At 53.9% G+C, this 15,959-nt stretch overlaps 2 protein-coding genes across 2 annotated transcripts in view; one reads left to right on the plus strand and one right to left on the minus strand.

The window, feature by feature from the left end:
* The window catches only part of LOC308186415 (olfactory receptor 14C36-like), a 294,878-nt gene that overhangs the window by 26,858 nt on the left and 252,061 nt on the right, over positions 1–15,959 (plus strand). The gene's annotated exons all lie outside the window — the stretch shown is intronic.
* Positions 4,605–8,035, minus strand: LOC308186413 (olfactory receptor 14C36-like). Its single transcript, XM_080608553.1, has one exon. It carries the CDS (start codon positions 7,468–7,470, stop codon positions 6,526–6,528), a length of 945 nt encoding a protein of 314 aa, XP_080464679.1. The 5' UTR covers positions 7,471–8,035; the 3' UTR covers positions 4,605–6,525.

Genomic DNA, 15,959 nt, shown 5'->3' on the forward strand with positions numbered 1-15,959 from the left:
CTGTGCAGCACCCAAGCGTCTGCCCCAGGCATACTTGGACATCCTAGAGCATTTTCCTGGAAACACAAGCGCCTCCCTGGGAGCACCCAAGCATATCCCCAGGCCACCCAGACACCTTCCTGAAACACCCAAGCATCTTCCTGTGGCACCCAGGCATCTCCCTGGGGAAACCAAGCACGTACTTGGAGAGCCCAAGCATCGTTGTGAGTCTCCATCTTTTGTGCGTGAGCAAACCAAGGGGCACCAAAGGATCACCTGGGGGCACCCAAGCATCTCCATGGGGCACCCAGGATCATCCTTGGAACACCCAAGCACCTGCACACAGCAGCCATGCACCTCCCTGGAGAAAGCATGTGTCTCCCTGGGGCACAGAAGCGTCGTCTTGGAGCTCCAGAACATCTCCCTGCATTGTTCAAGCATGTCTCTGGAGCAGCCAAGCAGCTTCCCACATCCCCAAGCATTTGAGCAGGTCACTCAAGCACCTCCCTGGATCCCACAGGCATCTTCCGCAGGTAGCCAGGCATTTCCCAGGCATCTCCCAGAGCACTCCAGCATCTCCACAGGACACTGAAGCACTTCCCTGGTGAAGCTAAGCACTTCCGTGGAGCACCCAGGCATCACCCCAGGGCACCCAAGCACCTCTCTTAAGTTGCCAAGCATAGCCACAGGGCACTAAAAAGATCTCCTTGGATGACACAAGCATTTCCTCAGAGCAAACCAGCATCTCCCTGGAGTGCCCAAGAGCCTCTGGAGTGCCCATCCATGTGCAGGCATGTGCATCCATGTGCAGTGCAGGCATGACAGTGACATGGAAGTGGGGAGTATGATAAAGGTAAAGGAAAGGTCCCACTCTCCCAAAACAAGGATAGCTAAGAAAAAAACAGGATGAGCAGTGCAGAAGCAGTAAAAACAAAAAATCACGCGCCCTCTAGTCATGAGAGAAGAAGGAAATAAAAAAGGAAAAGGAGAAATTAACAGCTGGTCAAATCAAATTCTACATACATGATTTAGTAATAAGCATCGAATAGTTTGTGAACTTGTACTCAGCCAATGAGGAAACAGGAGGAATCAAGTGTTGGGTAATAGGAAATATGGGGTTATGATATACTTTTGCTGGGCGCTCCTGCCTGCAGGACACTCGCCATTGCAATCACGAATAAAATAGCTTCACAGAAGATCCTGTCTGAGAAGATTATTGGGTTTTTCTCACACCACCCCAAACTCTATGCAGTAATCTTTGCCCTGCAGAAACCTACCTGTATACAGGACAGTGGCTAGCTGGATGTGCGTCTTTGTAGGTGGAAAAGGACCTGTCAGAAAGCCCTGCTGGGTTCAGCAAAGTTGATGCTGTAGCTTTCGATAGGAAGAGGAGAGGCTGAAGGCAGTTTTGGGGCTGCTCACAAACCCACTGATCATCAAAGTTAACAGCTCAGGAGTCTCAGCAATGTGCTCACACTGGACAGTTCCTTTTCCATGTCTCCTTAATTCCCCTCCCTGTCCAGTAGAGTAGGTAACTAAAAAGAGGGCAGAAAATCCCTTCTTTGATCATTCTTGTGAAAAAGAAAAATTGCCTGGGAAATGATACTGGGTGCTTTGGAGCTGTGAGCAGGCTGCCCCAGGCAGCAGCCTCCCGCCAGCAGCAGGACCCTGCCCTGCCGGGGGGGCTCCTTCCACCCGCAGCTTCTCCCCGCAGCGCCCTGGGCAGCTCCCCGGGCAGGCTGAGTGCTGAGCCTGGCAGGCGGCAGAGGCCCTGCCCCGGCACACAGCCCCTGGGGCACAGCAGGGACCCTGCTCTGCACCACAGCCCTGGGCACCCCTGCCTGCACGCGCGGCTTCTCCTTCCTCCAGGAGCTGCGGCTGCATTGCCCTCCAGCCAGAGACTTACCGGGGTCAGGGCTGGCAAGTGTTCTCCCCCAGCGAGCTCTGTGCATCCTGCCACTTCTGCCTGCCTTTACCCACTCTGTCTCTGCAGGCAGTGCCCCCAGCCCTGCTGCGCTGGGCAGAGGAGCTGCTCCTGGGCAGAGCTGGCTCTCTGCAGCGCTGCCCGCTTGCCAGGAGCTCCCCTTGGGCCCAGGAGCCCGGCCCAGCTCAGCAGCACAGGCCCAGCCCAAGGCCTCCCTTGCTCTGCCCCCCACCAGGCTCCCTTCATGTGTCCCTGGGGCTCCTGTTCTCACAGCTCCTGGAAGGCAGCAGGGTCCCTCCTGCGGAACACACTTGGAAGCAGACAAAGCAAACACTGGCTGACCCTCTCTAAACACTGCGCTGACTGATTTCTACAGCAGGAATTGCCCTGCCAGGGTGTGCAGGGCTACGGGATGTGCCAAAGTTCCTCTCTGTTGTTCAACTTACTCGTCAATGAAGTGAATGATGTAACAGAGTGCACCCTCACAAACTTTGCTTATGACACAGAGCTGGGAGGAGTGGCTGATACCCCAGAGGGGCCTGGATATGCTGGAGGGATAGGCTGAGAGGAACCCTTGAAGTTCAACAAGGGCAAGTGCAGGGTCCTGTCTCCTTCCTAGGGCAGAATAACCCCCAGCACCAGTACAGGCTAGGAATGACCTGCTGGAAAGCAGTTCTGCAAAGAAGGACCTGGGAGTCCTGGTGGACAGCAGGCTGAGCATGAGTCAGCAGTGTGCCCTTGTGGCCAGCCAAGAAGGCCTATGGGATGCTGGGGTGCATTCGGAAGAGTGTTGCCAGCAGGCCAAGGGAGGTGATCCTCCCCCTCTACTCAGCCTGTACTGGTGCTTGGGGTTATTCCTCCCTAGGAAGGAGACACCAACTTTTCTTTCTGGTGTCAAATGCATGAGAAGCCGGACAGGGTCAGAAAAGTGGCCATGTATTTGCAGAATAAGCACTAGGGCTGGATTCCCCTGAAATGCTACTAGTTGCTTGACAGAGCGGCACACTGCCACAGTCATGGTGACAGCCTGGCAGCTTTGTGCCTGGGTATTAGTGAGATCAGCCAAACGGGATGAAGGCTTTGTTCCTCATCCCTTCTGTTGAGAGAGCGGTTTTGCCTCTCGCCAGAAGCTATCGCTGCCACATGTCACCCAGGCAATGTCTGTGAGTGGCATCTGCCCCTGGGACCCAGAGATGTGCAAAGCCTTGGTTCTCTTGCTTTCCAATATCCACTGGCATTCCATCCAAGCTAAGCAACCCAAGGCCTTCTCCAGAGCTGGTCATCACGGAAAGGCACTTCTGGGACTCCTTGCAGCAGCCTGCAGTAATGCCGCCATTGCTTATGTCAATTGTGGGTGCCTGGAGTGTTTTGGACTCTTCTAGAGGTGAATTTGGAGTATGGGAATGCTTTATACAAACACAAAAGAGCTTTGACATGTTGGCTTGTGTTCAGTGACTTCTGTCGTAGAGCACTGCAGGTTATTGAATCAAAGACTGGAGTGCGCGGAGTACATCCAGTGTCCTAGAGCCACTCACACACTGGCCGATACTGACTTGGTTACTGAAAATACAGTCAGGTTGGGGTCTTCAGCTTCCAAGATGTCTTCTGGAAAGACAACACAGCAGAGAGGAAATAGTCTAGGAGGTCTCTGGAGTGTGTGGAAGATGAGCAGGGGAGGTCCCAGTCAACTGTTGGTTAGCAAATGTGACGCCCATCTACAGGAAAGGCCCAAAGGAGGACCCAGTGAACTACAAGCCTGTCAGTCTGACTTTGGTGCCAGAGAAGGTTATGGTGCAGATTATCTTGTGTGCCATCCTACTGCATATACAGGACAACATACAGGTGATGAGGCCCAGTCAGCATGGATTTATGGAAGGCAGGTCCTGCTTGACGAACCTGTTCTCCTATGAAAAGGTGATGCACTTAGTGGATGAGGGAGAGGCTGTGGATGTTGTCTGCCTAAGGTTTAGTAAAGGTTTTGACTCTGTTTCCCAGAGTTAAATCCAATTGGCGGCCAGCCATAAGTGGTGTCCCCCACGGCTCAGCGACAGGACAAGAAGAAATGGCCTCGCGTTGCACCAGGGGAGGTTTAGGTTGGATATTGGGAAAAATGTCTTCCCTGAAAGGGTCGTGATACATTGGAACAGGCTGCCCAGCGATGTGGTGGAGGTGGTCATCCCTGGAGGTATTCACAAGACATACAGATGTGATGCTTAGGGACATGGTTTAGTGGTAGACGTGGCAGTGTTAGGTTAACGGTTGAACTTGGTGATCTGAGAGGTCTTTTCCAATCTACATGATTCTGTGGTTCCATGGTTCTAGGAGTCTAACATAGGTCATAATCATTGGAAGGCAGCCGCTGCAGTCTGGGAACTCGAGACTATGGCCTGGACGAGACCATAGGTTGTGTGAGGGATTCCTGTGGGCTGGCACCATGCATCCTGGCACACGTTCCAGTGGATTCCCGGAGTTAACTACACTTGAAATGGCCATTGAGACCCCCAAGAAAATCGTTTTGCTCCATGTGCGATAAACTCAGGCTGAAAGACTCAAGAGCAGGTGCTTTTGAGTGGCTATGGCAGAGCCCAGCAGCTTGCCCCAGTCTGGGAGTATGTCCCCTTCCATCTAGTGAATTTAAAAGGGATTAATATGAACAGACCCATCAGGTCAATCTGCATAATACGGAGAAGTAATAGTTCTTGTGCTGTAGGTGCAGCAGGCAGGAGGCCTTGGATAGGGCCTCAGAAGACTCAAGCAGATCTAATCTGGTTCATCCCTGAGCTAAGACAAACACTGTGAGCAGAGCGAAGGACACCGAGTGGTGCCCTAGCATGAAGGAGGATGCAGAGCACAGCTGTAAGAGGTGTCTTTCTTCTGCCACGACCGACGCAGGTTCGTCTGAAGTGAAAGCCCCAGCCCAGGACCCATGGAGTGAAGGTCCCTGGGCACAACTGCAGAAAGACTTTGCAAGACCTCTGCCAGTGACAGCTTGAAACACCAAATGCATCTTGGCAGTAGTAGGTCCTTTTGGCTCAGGGGCAGATGTCCTCCCTGGCAACACCACCACGGAGGCCACCACTGCAAAGCTGCTGCGTGACACCGACTGCGTGACACCCCGGGGTCCAGAGAGGGGAGAGGGGAGAGGGGAAGGGGAGAGGCAGGCCGTGGGGAGGGGGCTGGAGTGAGGTCACTGCCACTGCAGCAGCCTGACTGGCCCTCAGAAGGGCTGGCCGGCAGGCACTGTGACATCATCCCGCGCATCAGAGAGCCCCTGGGCAGAAATGACGTCACTGCAGAGGGGAGGGCGAGGGGCTGGCAGAGCCCCATCGAGGGGCTGGCTGTGGGTCCCCTCTGCTACAGCCACCTGACGGCGCGGGGCAGGCAGGAGGGCAGGCAGGGCTCGTGGCCGCCTTGCTCAGGACGAGCCCTGGGCGAGCTGGGTGGGAAATCTGTGCCTTAGCTCCAGCAAAAGCTCTTCTCTTTGCTCTTGACTTTTCTCAATAACACCACTTGCAGGTGAGCTCTGCCCTTGCTAAAACCATACCTCCACCTCCACCATAAATTTCTGTTTTGGAGCCTGTCCTTGCTGCCACACCCTGGCAGATCCTTTGTGGCCCCTCTCAGCACCTTGTCACTGCAGCGTCCCAGTCCCACTGCCCCACACATGCTCCCACAGCCGTGCTGCCAAGGCACCACACATGGCAGTGCACATTCAGGGCTGGGTCAAGATCCCCCTGTTACAATCCCAATGAGACCCTCAAGATCCCTTCCCGCCATGGCCCTCCTGCCTTTGCAGCCTCCTCCAGCCCCTTGCCCCTGCCCTGACCCAGCCAAATCCCATGGGGGCCTCTGCAGACAGTCCTGCTCCAGGTCTGCAGGGCTCTGGGCCAGGACAGAGGCCAACAGGGCTAGCCGTTCCCTCGACACAGGCCCCGAGCCTGGCTCTCCCAACTCCTTGCCCTCTGCCCACCTCCCTGCCCTCATCCCAGTCCAGTGGCAGCAGCCCCAGGGCAGTGCCCACCACAGGCTGCTTCAGGGCCCTGGGCACTGCCACCACAGCCCCAGCCCCTCTGAAGGGCACAGCAGCTCCTAGGGCACAGAGGGCTCAGCTCCACAGATGGGAACATCCATGGAACAAGCGTACAGAGGTCAGTGTACCATGCTGTGTCCCCTGCACTCCTCTGCAGCACATCCTCAGAGGCCCGCAGCCCTTCTGTGACATCCCTGGGGTCCTCAGGCAGTTCCTGCTGCCCCAGGGCCAGGGCAGCCTGACCTGAGCTGCTGCAGCCAGAAAGGGGTTTGCTGGTCCCATTATGTCCTGCTCTGCTGAGAGTGGGGTCCAGACAAAGAATTTGCTGTAGGTTCATTTATTTTGTTTAAATACACAGAGAGGCTGGCTCCTTGTTTATGCAGAGCCTCAGGGTCACAAAAGATATGTTGGTATTTAAGTACAAGGTCATGAAGAATGGCATTTCTTTGTGGAAAACATTATCACAAGGGGAAAATGAAAAAGAAAACCAAATTCATCTAGAAGTACAACCAGGCTTAGCCTGTCATGACATAAACCACAATTCAAGTGTAGAAGAAGACAAGAAGCAGTCTATAGCTGCTGAAAGGTCCAATCAATTTCCTGAGCAAATCCTGATAAACATCCATGACATCACTTTCCTAATGGCATTCTTGAGCTCCTGGTTTCTGATGCTGTAGATGAGGGGGTTCACTGCTGGGGGCATGACTGCATATAGAACAGCCATTATCATGTCCAGGGATGGAGAGGAGATAGTGGGAGGCTTCAGGTAGGCAGATACACCAGTGCTAACCAGCAGGGAGACCACGACCAGGTGAGGGAGGCACGTGGAGAAGGCTTTGTGCCGGCCCTGCTCAGAGGGCATCCTCAGCACAGCCCTGAAGATCTGTACATAGGACAGCACGATGAATACAAAACACCCCAAAACCAGGAAACCACTGAATGTGAGAAGCCCAACTTCCCTGAGGTAGGAATCTGAGCAGGAGAGCTTGAGGATCTGGGAGATTTCACAGAAGAACTGGTCCACAGCATTGCCTTGGCAGAGGGGCAGGGAAAATGTATTGGCAGTGTGCAGCAGAGCATAGAGAACCCCACTGCCCCAGGCAGCTGCTGCCATCTGGGCACAAGCTCTGCTGCCCAGGAGGCTCCCGTAGTGCAGGGGCTTGCAGATGGCAACATAGCGGTCGTAGGCCATGATGGTGAGAAGAAACAAATCTGCTGACATCAGAGAGGGAAAGAAAAAGACCTGTGCAACACATCCCGCATAGGAAATGGCCCTGGTGTCCCAGAGGGAATTGACCATGGCTTTGGGGAGAGTGGTGGAGATGCAGCCCAGGTCAAGGAGGGCGAGGTTGAGGAGGAAGAAGTACATGGGGGTGTGGAGGCGGTGGTCGCAGGCTACGGCAGTGAGGATGAGGCCGTTGCCCAGGAGGGCAGCCAGGTAGATGCCCAGGAAGAGCGCGAAGTGCAGGAGCCGCAGCTCCCGCGTGTCTGCAAATGCCAGCAGGAGGAACTCGGTGATGGAGCTGCTGTTGGACATCTGATCCTCCTGGACAAAGGGGACTACCCAAGAAAGAAAAGACAGTGATAATTAGGAGAGACGTCTCTGAGAAAAACCTACTCCACTTCTCACTGGAACCCCCGACAGTGACTTTCCCCTTTCCAAGACCTTTCTGCTGCTCTGTTGCTTGAGCTTTGGATGGTGCTGGAGGAAGGTGCTGCTGGGAGCAGGGGACCCTGCTGTGCACTTTGGAGGAGTCACGCCTGTCCTACAGGTCTAAGCATAAAGAAATCAGGAGTGATCTCTGATTAAATCTACCTCTGACGTATGTGGACTTCCCAGCATTACCACTCTCAACACTATAGACTGCCAAATGGCATTTGTGGTTTAATTTGTTCCAACTGCATGTGTGACACTCGGAAGAGTTTTTTTTTGATGGTAGAAAACCCTAGCATTTTTCGTACATTCCAGGTGAGATTTTGTGAATGTCCTTAGCGTAGTGAGGATAGCCAGTCTGCCCATCTACCCTGGTCTCAGCCAGACTCCTCTAGGGCTCAGTCCAGTTGCCACATCGAGCTGCTCAATGACTGTGGTCTCAGGAATATCCGGGAAAATGATTCAGTGTTTTCCTTCCCCTTAGACTGCATTGTCCCAAGCCTCAGAGTTTAGAAGGGGGTTTGGGCACCTTTCCCCTAAGGACGGGTTTGCGTGGTGGGACCCAGAGGGTCAGAGCCTGAGCTGCAGCTGAAAGCCAGATCTGCAGGGAGCCCCAAAACAAGAACAGCAACAGTAGGTACAGGAACAGAGGGAAATATCACAGGGCTTCTGCCAGGTGAGGCAAGGCCAGGGAGGGACCAACCGGAACTCGGGAGAGTGCGCTCTACTGCAGGTCCTCCTGATGAGAGGTTATGAGTCATGTCCTGAATCCTGTGGGCTTGACGGTGGACAAGGAGGTGCCAGAATACTTTGCAGGCTCTGCTGCCTGCAGCTGGGTCTCTGTCCCCACGCCTCCTGCCTGCAGGTCACAGCCCCCATCCCACCCGCTGGGTGCTCAGCTCTGCCCTGCAGACACCTCCTGGCAGCAGGGCTCTGCCCAGGGGCAGCTCGCTGGAGGCATGTCCTAGAGACCAGGTCACACAGGGGACACTGCATGTAAGCTCCACATGTGGTGGTGGAGCTTTCTATGGGCTGAGGGGAAGGGAAAGATCCTTGTAACCTCTCAGCCATCATGGAGCCTCAGCCTCTTCTTGGAATTAAAAGCATATGTTTCTATTACCACTGCAGCAAGTAGACAAGATTGAAAGCTCAGGAGGCTCAGGAAAACTGTGACTGAAGCTGAAATCCCTTACCTTACCCCAGCTGTTGCAAAGTCCCCTTGGATACATCCTGGTTGTGCTGTGGAGCTGAGAGCAGGCTGCCCCAGGCAGCAGCCTCCCACCAGCAGCAGGACCCTGCCCTGCCGGGGGGGCTCCTTCCACCCGCAGCTTCTCCCCGCAGCGCCCTGGGCAGCTCCCCGGGCAGGCTGAGTGCTGAGCCTGGCAGGCGGCAGAGGCCCTGCCCCGGCACACAGCCCCTGGGGCACAGCAGGGACCCTGCTCTGCACCACAGCCCTGGGCACCCCTGCCTGCACCCCCGGCTTCACAGCCTGCAGCCGGAACATGACAAGGGAGCCCTCGGGGCCTGGACACTGACCCTGCAGCTTAGAAACCCCTGCTCTGGAGCTTGTGCTTCTCTACAAGAAAAAAACACACAGTGTCTTCAGCCTGATCTGCTCTGGGACAATCCAGGTGTAGGACACCTCCAGGATACTCGAGTGCATTGCAGTTCACTTAGACTTACCATGTTAAGGGTTGCAAGCATTGCTTCTCCAGTGTACTCTCAGTTTTCTAACACTCCACACAGCCTTAAGTATCTCTCCCTTCTTTCCCCTCCCTGTGCCAGCTGCAGGCAGTGCCCCCAGCCCTGCTGCGCTGGGCAGAGGAGCTGCTCCTGGGCAGAGCTGGCTCTCTGCAGCGCTGCCCGCTTGCCAGGAGCTCCCCTTGGGCCCAGGAGCCCGGCCCAGCTCAGCAGCACAGGCCCAGCCCAAGGCCTCCCTTGCTCTGCCCCCCACCAGGCTCCCTGCACATGGCCCTGGGGCTGCAGGGGAACCTGCTGGGAAACAGCCTGAAGGAATCCCTAGCGTTCCCTCCCTCCCCTGGGCACACACACTTCTCGACAGCATGCTCATTTCTCCTTGCAGAAAACCAATTAAGTGTAACAATCACATCTTCTCTGAGAATTAGTTTGTTATGTCATGGACATGTCCACATGGCTTCATCTAACACCAGCAAGGTCTGCCTGCCTTTTATGCCCTGACACAGGACTCTGCCTGGGTACAAGAGGTGCTGGGTGGGGAGAAAATCACTGGTACTTTGCAAACTACATTCTTATAGTCCGTGGGACAGTAGGGCCTACACTGAAGAATTCTTGGTTGTGACCAGGAGGTGCTGGTTCATTATGATCCCAGGAGAAAGGCACTCTAGGTCTTGTGCAGGGACAGTTGGCGTGTTACCCACCCCCTTGCACTGCATTGCCTGTGGCCCCACAAGTCAGATGGGCGATGGAACACCTCATTGCTGTGCTGACACATCTGTGGCAGGATGTTCAGGGTCATTTTTGGAGCTGCACCTGAAACCCCCATCCCTAGAGAGCCTAAACACAATAGCAGGAGCAGCATGAACGGGTGGAGAAATGTGGGGAAATATCACGGTGCTCACTCTGAGGAAGACAAAGAGGCAGAGAAACCCCCCCCGAGAGCCTCACCCAGCTGTGCACAGCCCCCAGGGATGGGCACTGCTGGGCAGTCACTGGCATCCCCTCTGTCATGCAAGAGGAAAGGGGAGCATGTCCGCAGAGATGCGCCTCTCCTCTTCTGGGGCTCTGGTTGCAGACATGGCAGCTAATGGCCGGGACACCATGATCAGCTCCACATGATCCAGCAGGGTTCGCTTGCAGCATAGTCCAGCTGACACAGGACCACGTGGATCTCTGTGCAGTACAGTCAGGGACGGTAGTCCTGCCTTCAGCATGTCACAGGTCTCCTGAAATGAGAGACTTGGTCGGTTGTAAGAGAGAGCCCAGATTCATGCAGAAGAGGAGTTCAGGCACAGTGAGGGGCTGCTGCATCCCAGGTGCCTTCGCTCCCATCTTTTGAAAAAAGCCCAGGCCAAGGAGAAGGTGAAAACCCCACCTTCCTGGAAGGGCTCCAAACAAGAGGCATATTGGTGGAGGAACACAGTGGTGATTCTTCCAGCACTCCACTTCCTATGTTCAATGGCCTTTGTCACCATTTGGAGATGTTCCTGATGGATTTCTCAGGATCCTGTGGAAAAGAACTGGGCAGAAGGGAGGTGACTGTTTCTCAGGACAAGAAAGGAAATCTCTTGTCTCTCTCCTGAGCTGTGCCATCTCCATGCTGCTGACCTCCCAGGCCTCCAAATGACACATGCTGATGTCACAGTGGATGCACTGCATCACCAGGATATCGTCACTGGAGCAGCGGCAGTGCCGGCACTTCCCTGCAAGGCCTGGTCCCCGCTGGGCACTGCTTGGGTGCTCCCCACCACTGTCCTTCTGTGGCCAGGAGTGGGGGCAGCAGGCAGCAAGGTTGCACTGGGCGACCCTCGCTGACGGGCGGAGGAGCAGGGGCACCTCACAGAGGAGTTGTGGCTGAGGAGCCAGGGCGAGCATCCCTGAGCTGAGGGCCAGCAGAGAGCGAGATGGAGGGCTGCTGGAGGGTGACCATCACCTCCAACATGACTTCCATGTTCCCAGTGCTTCTGCAGCTCTCCTCCAAAGGTGAGGGTGTCAGGAGCCCCTTCCCAAGGGGTGACCCAGGGGCCGTCAGCTGTCCAAAGCTGCAGGTCCTGGGCTTCGGGGGGAGGCTGGACATGGTTGGTGGCTGCTGCAAGAGCCTTGCCTGAGGGTCCCTCTGGACTCGGGACAATGTGGCAGTCAGGACTCCTGGGTCTTGATGCTAGGGCTGTCCTGAAACCTAGGGCTCCTCTGGGCATGGCTCAGCCTCCTCGTGATGGGGACAATCCAGGGCCAGGTTTCCCTGGGAGCTGGTGCCTCTTTGGGATCTGGATCTGGGAGGAAAGATGCCCAGTGTCCCAGAGACTGGTGTGGCCTGCAGCTCCAACAGCTGTCTCAGGAATGTGCCAGCAATGCCTGAGTTGGGAAACAAACCTTCCCCTTCTACTTCTCTCCTTCAGGGGAACCTCTTTTCATTCCCTCCTGTGCCACCAGGCTGGCAGAGCATGTCCTGGATGCTCAGATGCCATCCCTGGATGGCCACAGTCCTGGTGCTGAACCCTTTCCATGTCCCTGCGGGGGTGGTTTTATCCTGCTATGCATCTGAACTCCACCACAACCGCTCTTTCATATCCCCACATACAAGGAAAAGGGGGAGAAAATACGATGAAAGAGCCTGATTGTTGAGATAAGAACATGAGATTATCCTCCGTGCATTGTTACGGGCACCAATTATTACTCAGTCCTCGTGTGGCCATGCCTGGAATAGTGTGTCCATTTCTGGGCTCCCCAGTACAAGAGGGACATGGAAGTCCAGAGGAGGTCTATGAAGACGATTAGAGGAATTGGAGCACCTGTCGTACTAGGACAGGCTGAGGGAACTCTTTAGCCTGGGAAAGAGAAGACTGAGAGGGAATCTTAACCAATGTGTACAATTATCTGAGGGAAGGGTGTCCAGAGGATGGGGCCGGACTCTTTTCAGCGGTGCCCAGCAACACGACAAGAGGCAAGAGGCACAAACTGACACAGAGGAAGTTCCAGCTGAATATGAGAAAACATTTCTTTACTGTAAGGGTGACAGAGCACTGGAATAGGTTGCTCCACAATGGCCCTCTCCCATGCCCCTCCACATCCTGTCCTACATTTTCCTGTATCTGTGCTTGCATCCCTGCACACTTTTACCACGCACTCACATTCCCACCTCACTCTGACCCCATGATTGCCAAAGCTCTCCTAATTTATCTCCATCCTTACTAGCTTTGGCTTCAAACACAAACCTGTGCTTTCCTGAGGATTTACCAATACCTGTGGTTTCCCCGCAACACATCAGGCTTTTTCCAAAGCCTCACCCTATTGGAACTCTATCAGCCAGTATGTCCCAGCCCCACATTTGCTTGAATTATCATTGGACTGAATCTCTACATTGCCGTCCTGAACTCGACATAATCCTTCTGGAATGGAAAAGGCCACACTAGAGCAGGTACACCTCTGAAGAGAGTGTGGCACATGGATAAGTCCACACCTCTGAAGGCACACCTGCAACCGTCTATGGCTGTTGGTAAGTCCACACACAGTAGGTAGAGCTTTGAAGGGACTGTGGATAAGGATGTGTTGGAAGAGTTACAGCTCTAAGGGTGTGTGGCCAGTGGATGAGCCCAGGCTGGAGCAGGGGTGAGGGGAGGAGTTCATTGCAGGGTCAGATTCTGCGGCCTGGTCTGTGCTGTGGTTTAACCCAGCAGGCAGATAAGCACCACACAGCTATTGGCTCAAATCCCCTGCACCAGCGCAATAGGGCAGAGGACTGAAAACGGTAAAAGTCCAGGTACTTGTTGGTGTAACAAACAAGTGTTTTGTAACAAAGGGGAAAAAAAAAAACAAAAAAGTGATGCAGAATGCTATTGCTGACCTCTGCTGACCAATGCCCAGACACTCCTGGTCAATTCCCCCAGCATTCTTGCTAGGCATTACATCATGTGGTATGGGATATCCCTTTGGCCAGTGTGGGCCAAACTGCCTTCTCCTGTCCTGTGAGGCCACAACAACAGATAGAAACCAATTCATGAACTAAATGGATTCACTGAATATTTGATTAATACGGACATTTCTGGGAGCTGGCCCATAGACTAAGGGAATGATATCCGTGTTCTAATTGCAGGGGGGTGATTAATGAAGATGTATTGGAAAGTCTGGAACCTGTCATGGTATAAACGGTACAGAATAAGGGGTGAGTATTATCCTGGTTACTTCTTGGGTGACTTTTTTGGCTCCCAGCGCAGCTCAGAGAGGTGGTTTACTCCCCCACACTTAATGGGACACTTAATGGATAAGTCAGAAGTCCATATGTGTGCCCTGTACAGATGAGGCTTCAGTGTGCACATTGTGTGCATGTGCATGTGAGGTGAACATGAGTGAGCACAAATGCCCTCTCCCTGTGTCCATTCCTCATGCCATGGGGTATCTCAGAGAAGTGCAGAGCAGGGTCATGCACTGCAGGGCTGAGGTGCCTCCCAGAATCTGGGAGAGGCAGCAGGAGCCAGAGGGACACCACAAGCATTGCAATGCCCTGCCTTTGGGTGTACAAGGGTAGGACTTGTGTGTTCTTGCCTGTCTCCTGCACCACCCTCCCCTGCCTTCCTGGACTGTGTCAGCAAATGTGCCAGGGGGATCAGAGAGCTTTCTGGAGACTTGGAATGACATCAGATCTGCCTTCCAGAAGAGGAAAAAAGAGGGTGGGAAGAATTAAGGCTGGTCAGCCTCACCTCCATCCCTGGGAAGGTGATGGGGCAAGTTTTTCCACAGCTACCTCCGGGCACTTGAAGGACAAAAATGGGATTGAAGAACCCATAGGTGAGGGAAAAGAAAGGGACGCTGTCTACCTGCACTTTAGCAAGGCTGTTGACATTGTCTCCTGGAGACTGCTTACAGCCTGATTGGTGCTATGTGGACTTAACAAATGGATGAGGCTGTGGGTGGGAATTTGGCTGGACAATCAGGCGCAGTTGTCATCTGTGATGGAAAGTTCTCCTGTCAGGCAGTTCCTAGCACCATCCCTCAGTGAGCAGTACTTGGGCCAACACTGCTGAATGTCATTATTAACTCTCTGAATTAGAGGATGGAGCACACTTTCAGATCCTTTCTGGATGGTGCCAAGCTCAGAGGAGCCCTTTAGCTACCTCATCTGGTTTAGTTTGCCTTGAGCAGGACAGGTGAAGAGGATGCCATTCAGGGGTCTCTTCCAACATGAGTTATTTTGTGATTCAGTGACTCTTTCCATTGGAGAGCTCTCTGAAGACATAATAGGGAGAGGAAGAAGAAAAGAGAGAGAGGCAGAGGTACAGATACATCATGTGTTACTAAAAACACAGTAGATCCTGTGAAGAATGTTTCCATATTTAAAGAAGTGTTAGAAAATTTGATGGATAAATTTCATTTAAAAAGCTTACTTTTTGTGTCCTCATGTCCTGGCCCACAAGGCGAGTGCTGGGTGAATGTGTTCTTATGTGGTCTGTTGTGCCTCAGAAACTTAAAGTCCAGTAGGAAGCATCTGGTCACCTCAGTCTCTGGAGCTGACAGGCCAGCAGCAGTAACATGGCTGGGGACATGGCCTATGAGGTGACTGCTTCCTGAAGCAGCTGATGTGTCAGCCCTTGCCTCCTGGCTGAGACCTGTGCTTTCTAGCTTACACCTGCCAGCATCCCTGATAAGGCAGCAGAAGGCAGCTGCTTGGCACATTGATTGTGAGATGCCCTCTGTCTGAGAGCCTGATAAACCCCATGCAGGAAGAGGCCTTGGTGTGAGTTATAACATCCCTTCTGCCTGAGCACATGGTGGGCCAGCAACAGGCACACAACTTGGTCACGTCTACCTGAGAAGCTGGAAGGCCAGCAGCAGGAATACGGCTTGGAAGACCATGGTGAGGTTTCTTCTGTCTCGTCAGGCCATAGGGCTCCACAAGGCTGATGGCTTGGGACATCTGCTAAAAAAGTGGTTTGTGGATAATGGAGCTTTCTCTGGTGGTGGGAAACAGCAGCAGAGAGTAAAAGCTGCTGCAATGTGCTGCTTGGAAGTTTAAGACTGGGCATGAGGAGGAGAAAATGTCACTGAAAGAGTAGTGCTGTGGTGTCAGAGGTCACCCAGAAGGAGTCTGTGGTCAGCCCATGCCATTGTGTTTCAAGCAACTGCCATGGAGGGTGGGGAGACATCAGTGAAAGTAAGGAAATGCCTGGATGAGAGCAAGGTGGAGAAGCAAGGTGGGTGCCTACAGCTTTCAGGGAAAAGTGGGAAGGGATAAGACAGCGCAGGACAGCGTGTGGTGGAGAAGACCGAGAGCACTGGCAAGGCTGGAAGGCCCCAACAGAGCCAAGGGCTTTGTCCCCCTGCCGATGGCAGTTGTCTCTGCTACTGAGGCTCATGAGGAGACATGCTGTGCTCATGACACTGGGGCCTTGTTGCCTCCTTGCAACCCAGTGGGGAGGCCACGAGGTGTCATAGCATTGTCCTTCACACAGCATCACACACCCCACATCCCACTGCCCCAGGAAGAGCCCTGAGCCATGGGTGAGGGTCAGGACCTCCCTTCCCAGGGGCTGTGGACAAGGCTTGGCCCTTCTGCTTCACCAAACAAACCAAGGCCTTTACTCAGCATCAGTCTCCTGCCCAGTGCCTTTGCCTACCTGCAATCATGGCCTCCCATTGTCTGCTCTAACAAGTCCATGGAGAGGCTTTGTCAGTAATGA

Source organism: Anser brachyrhynchus, assembly GCF_964034855.1.
Source record: "Anser brachyrhynchus genome assembly, contig: SCAFFOLD_86, whole genome shotgun sequence".
NCBI classification, from domain to species: domain Eukaryota; kingdom Metazoa; phylum Chordata; class Aves; order Anseriformes; family Anatidae; genus Anser; species Anser brachyrhynchus.

Excerpts from the sequence above, each read along its gene's own strand:
- LOC308186413 (XM_080608553.1), bottom strand. The coding sequence starts at position 7,470 with ATGTCCAACAGCAGCTCCATCACCGAGTTCCTCCTGCTGGCATTTGCA.